Source organism: Vigna angularis, chromosome 8, assembly GCF_016808095.1.
Source record: "Vigna angularis cultivar LongXiaoDou No.4 chromosome 8, ASM1680809v1, whole genome shotgun sequence".
Lineage (NCBI taxonomy): Eukaryota > Viridiplantae > Streptophyta > Magnoliopsida > Fabales > Fabaceae > Vigna > Vigna angularis.
This window is the reverse complement of record NC_068977.1, coordinates 13,211,545-13,215,700: the sequence shown is the minus strand read 5'-3', so window position 1 is coordinate 13,215,700 and position 4,156 is coordinate 13,211,545. Positions and strand designations below refer to the sequence as shown.

The 4,156-nt window shown below is 34.5% G+C and overlaps 1 protein-coding gene across 1 annotated transcript; it reads left to right on the top strand.

Annotated features, from left to right (window-relative positions):
* Nucleotides 1-1,992: 1,992 nt before the first annotated feature.
* On the top strand, nucleotides 1,993-3,866 carry LOC108345086 (protein WHAT'S THIS FACTOR 1, chloroplastic). The gene is made up of 2 exons (XM_052867249.1): nucleotides 1,993-2,060; nucleotides 2,259-3,866. The coding sequence occupies exon 2, from the start codon at nucleotides 2,300-2,302 to the stop codon at nucleotides 3,788-3,790; it is 1,491 nt and encodes a 496-aa protein (XP_052723209.1). The 5' UTR covers nucleotides 1,993-2,060; nucleotides 2,259-2,299; the 3' UTR covers nucleotides 3,791-3,866.
* Nucleotides 3,867-4,156: the final 290 nt, after the last annotated feature.

Genomic DNA, 4,156 nt, shown 5'->3' with positions numbered 1-4,156 from the left:
GTGCACTTGCCGAAATCAAGCCCAACAAGTTTTTGGCATTATCAAGCACCTCGCTGTAAGGACTCGTTGTGCGAAACAATCCGCACAGTGAGTCTGCATAATCTACAGAACGAAATTCTGCATAATAATGAAACTCATACACCACTCACCAATTCTAACTATTTTTCCCAACTTCTAACACCCCTAGATTGTGTTATATACCTAGTTAGACTTGTCTAAGTGATTCTAAACCTTCCTACCACCAATCTAAAGAGATTATTAACCAAAACCTATTCTAGAACATCAAATTTCTCAACTTAAAGACCCAAATTCCATTCTACCACTTTGTACATATTTTTGACCATTTTGATGACTCAAACAAGTCACATCTGACTTACCTAAACTGTCCCAGTAGACCAATTGAGCCCTTAACCTCTAATTCTCATTTCCACTACCTTACTTCCTCTGAAATGACTCTAAACAAGCATAATTCACTTCACTTTCTATCTAATCACTACTATAACATATTATTCACATTTAATATGTTGATTTACAGCTACGCACACCATCCAACTCAGTTCACAATCATCATTTCACAGTTTCATGATTTGGCATTCAAAGAACAGATAATTTAATCTACTAAAAACCTAAGATTCAACTCAAATAGCACCATAACACAGAATTTATCATACACACATGTCATACTACTAATTAAAACAAAATTCTAGCTTCCATTACCTTGACTCAACAGCTCACCCCCTCTAAACGCTCCGCGGATTACTTGCAGTACAAGGAACTCTCAGAAAACGTACAATTCACCGATTAACAGTTGGAACCCAACCTTAGAATCACTAGAAATTTAGGAATTCAAGAAGATGAACACCTGGTTCATGCAAGAGCAGAATCATCTACAAAAGTTAAGAACCCTAAAGGCCAAGAAAGAGGGTTTTTCACTTACTTGACCAAATCCAAAAATTAATCGGTTAAGATTGAAGCCTTCAACAACAAGATCGCCTAGGCACCTCCTGATCGTCGAACAGATAACTCAGTAGAGAGAAAATCTAGAGAGAAGGCAAAAATAACTTTATGTGAATAGTGTTCTAGAGAGATAGAAGTGTTTTAGATAATGAACCGAAGTTTAGAAAGTTGTATTTATATCATAAGATTACTTTAAAGTAACTTGCTCGTCTCATTATTTTAATACACCTATCTACTCTAATACTCTATTTTCTAGGTTCTTACACCTTTTACATTTTTCTTAAAAAATTAAACTTTTTAATACTTTCTTAAAATTAATTAATATTAATTCATAATTTTCTTTTTAATAAAGACAATTGCTAAACACCAATAACGTATTTAATATAATTAATCATTAACATGCTACTTATTCAATAATATTTAAACATGAATTATAAGATGATTTGATGGAACTTAACCAAATTTCCACATCTTTTTACATATTAAGGCCTAATTTAATAAATTATTCTCTTATAAATTAAATTAATGTATATCTTTAGGAATTAAAAGTAACCATTTACTTCAACTAGAAGGGATTAATTAGTCTCTAAATTCAACAAATCCTCAAATTAGTTTATAAAAGATAACTATTCTTATCTAGTTAATTTTAATTTAATTTGTGTAGTTTTATTTAATCTTCTACGCATTATACAATAAAGTTAATATATATTTTTATTTAAATAGTTTAGTTCTATGTTTTTTATCAATTTTAGAATGTTATACCTTTCATTAACCTTTCTAATAAATTTTATTCAATTGTTATATTTTATTTGATTTATTTAGTATTCAAAAATTTTATATATTTAAATTAAGTAACTTTTTTTGTTATCTGAGTATCATGATTATTATTTTATTTATGTCATCTTATTTACTTGGGAGAAGATAAGCTGTCTGAGTAATGTTAGAGTACTTTTATCAGAACTTAGTTTTTTTTTTTTCAATTTGAATAAAATTCTCCTTCCCTCACGGCCTCGACGGAAGAAATCCTACTCTCTCTTTTCTCTTAAACCCTATCTGCCTCGCCGGAAAAGCACATTTCTTGCCTTGCGAACCACTTCTTTGCCGTGTATCGACACAAGCTTTATTCTAATTGAAATCATAATTCTGTCTTTAAATTTTCTATACAAATTCAATATTATAAGAATTTGGTGTTCTTGTTATGCTATAAGAATTTGGTGTTCTTGTTATGCTGTAAGAATTTGGTGTTCTGTCTCAATAACGTTTCATTCTTGTAATATTTCTGTTCTTTTTATCATTTTCAGGTATGTTATGGTGTGTTATCTGAGTGGTTGAAGCGTTAAACATGGCACTTTGCCTCCCTCTTTCATTCAGCAATCCCAAACGAGTTGCTTCCCTAAGTTCCAGTTTCGTTCATGGCAGAACAAAACCTTCATCTTTTTCGATCAACGAGAAATTGAAAACGGGTAACCGTCTCCAAAATGTCTCTGTTTCAATTTCTTGTTCCTCTATAAAACTTGTCCATGACCGTGCACTCGATAAGCATGTTGTCATGAAGTATAGGGTTAGGTTTGTTCAAAAGTTAAAAACTTTACTTCTCTCTAAATCGAAACATTATATTCCAGTTCATATTCTGTGTAAATGCCGTTCTTATCTTGGTCTTCCCAAGCCTCGTTCTATACTTTCTATGATTCATAGATATCCATCCATTTTTGAACTCTTCAATATGTCATGGCCTCCCAAACCACTCAATGCTACCAAGTTACATCCCAAACTCTGTGTTCGATTGACCCCAGCTGCGGCTGCTGTTGCTGCTGAGGAACTGGCTTTTCAATCTTCCATTTCCAACATGTTGGCTGCGAAACTGCAAAAGCTTCTTATGCTATCTTCTCGCCGCAAGTTACTTCTGTCCAAATTGGTTCACTTTGCTCCACATCTTGGTCTCCCTCCTAATTTTAGGTCCAGGTTGTGCAATGATCATCCGGAGAAATTCAGGACTGTTGACACACCCTATGGCCGTGCATTTGAGCTTGTATCTTGGGATGTCAACTTGGCAAAGTGTTTGCCGCCTCGTGCATCCCGTGATCCTGGTTTCATAGTTAATCGTCCTTTGAAGTTCAAGCAATTGAGGCTTCGAAAGGGGCTTAATTTAAAAAGACGTCACCAGGATTTCTTGCTGAGATTTGAAGAAATGCCAGAAGTTTGCCCCTATAGGAATCCTGCTGAGGCTTTTTCCAAGGAATCGTTAGAGGTAGAAAAGAGATCTTGTGCAGTAGTAAGGGAGATTCTTGCAATGACAATTGAAAAGAGGACTTTAATAGATCACTTGACTCATTTAAGAAAGGACTTTGGCTTCCCAAACAAGTTGAGAGGGATGATAATAAGGCATCCGGAATTGTTTTATGTGAGTTTGAAAGGGCAACGATATTCAGTTTTCTTGGTGGAGGGGTTTGGTGAGAAGGGTGACTTATTGGAGAAGGAAGAGATTTTATCCATACAGGATAAATGGATGGACTTGGCTAGGGAGTCCAAGAGAATGAGACGAGAGAGAAGGAAGAGTAGGTTTAGGAAAGATATTGGCAGCTTGAATGAAGCTGATCAAAATAATTCTGACAGTAATGATGATTACGATGATAATATTGGGATCGACAATTTTGAGAATGTGTATGATGATGGTTTTGAGAATATATTTGAGGAGTTGGATTTCGAGGCTGAGGATGATGATGATGATCAAGGAGACAAGATTTTCTCCCAAAGCAATTATGGTGAATTTTGGACTGCGAAACCTTTTCCTATTCAACATGGTTTGGATGAACCTCAGATGCAGCCTTGGTAGTTTTTAATTTGTAGAACATAGTTTTTTCCCACACAAGTAAAGCAGTAAAGTTTTCAAATGGTAATTTATGGTTCCAGATCCACCATACCATGATTGGGAGCCTGATCCATGCTTTACTATTTACTATATTAATTGAAAGACCATTCGGTGTAAGATTGTGTACATATGATAAAGTTGAAGCAAAAGTTGAAGCTCAAAGAGGGGTTAACTATAGAAATTCGCTCCTCCAATTATTTCCAATTGCTGTTTTTCTGTCCCAAGAGTGATCTTGACAAATTTCTATTCTATGTTTTCGAAGTGTCAGGTTACTGTCTATGGTGGGTTAAGGTTCGTGATTGACTTATAGGAGAGCAAATTTATCTGTAG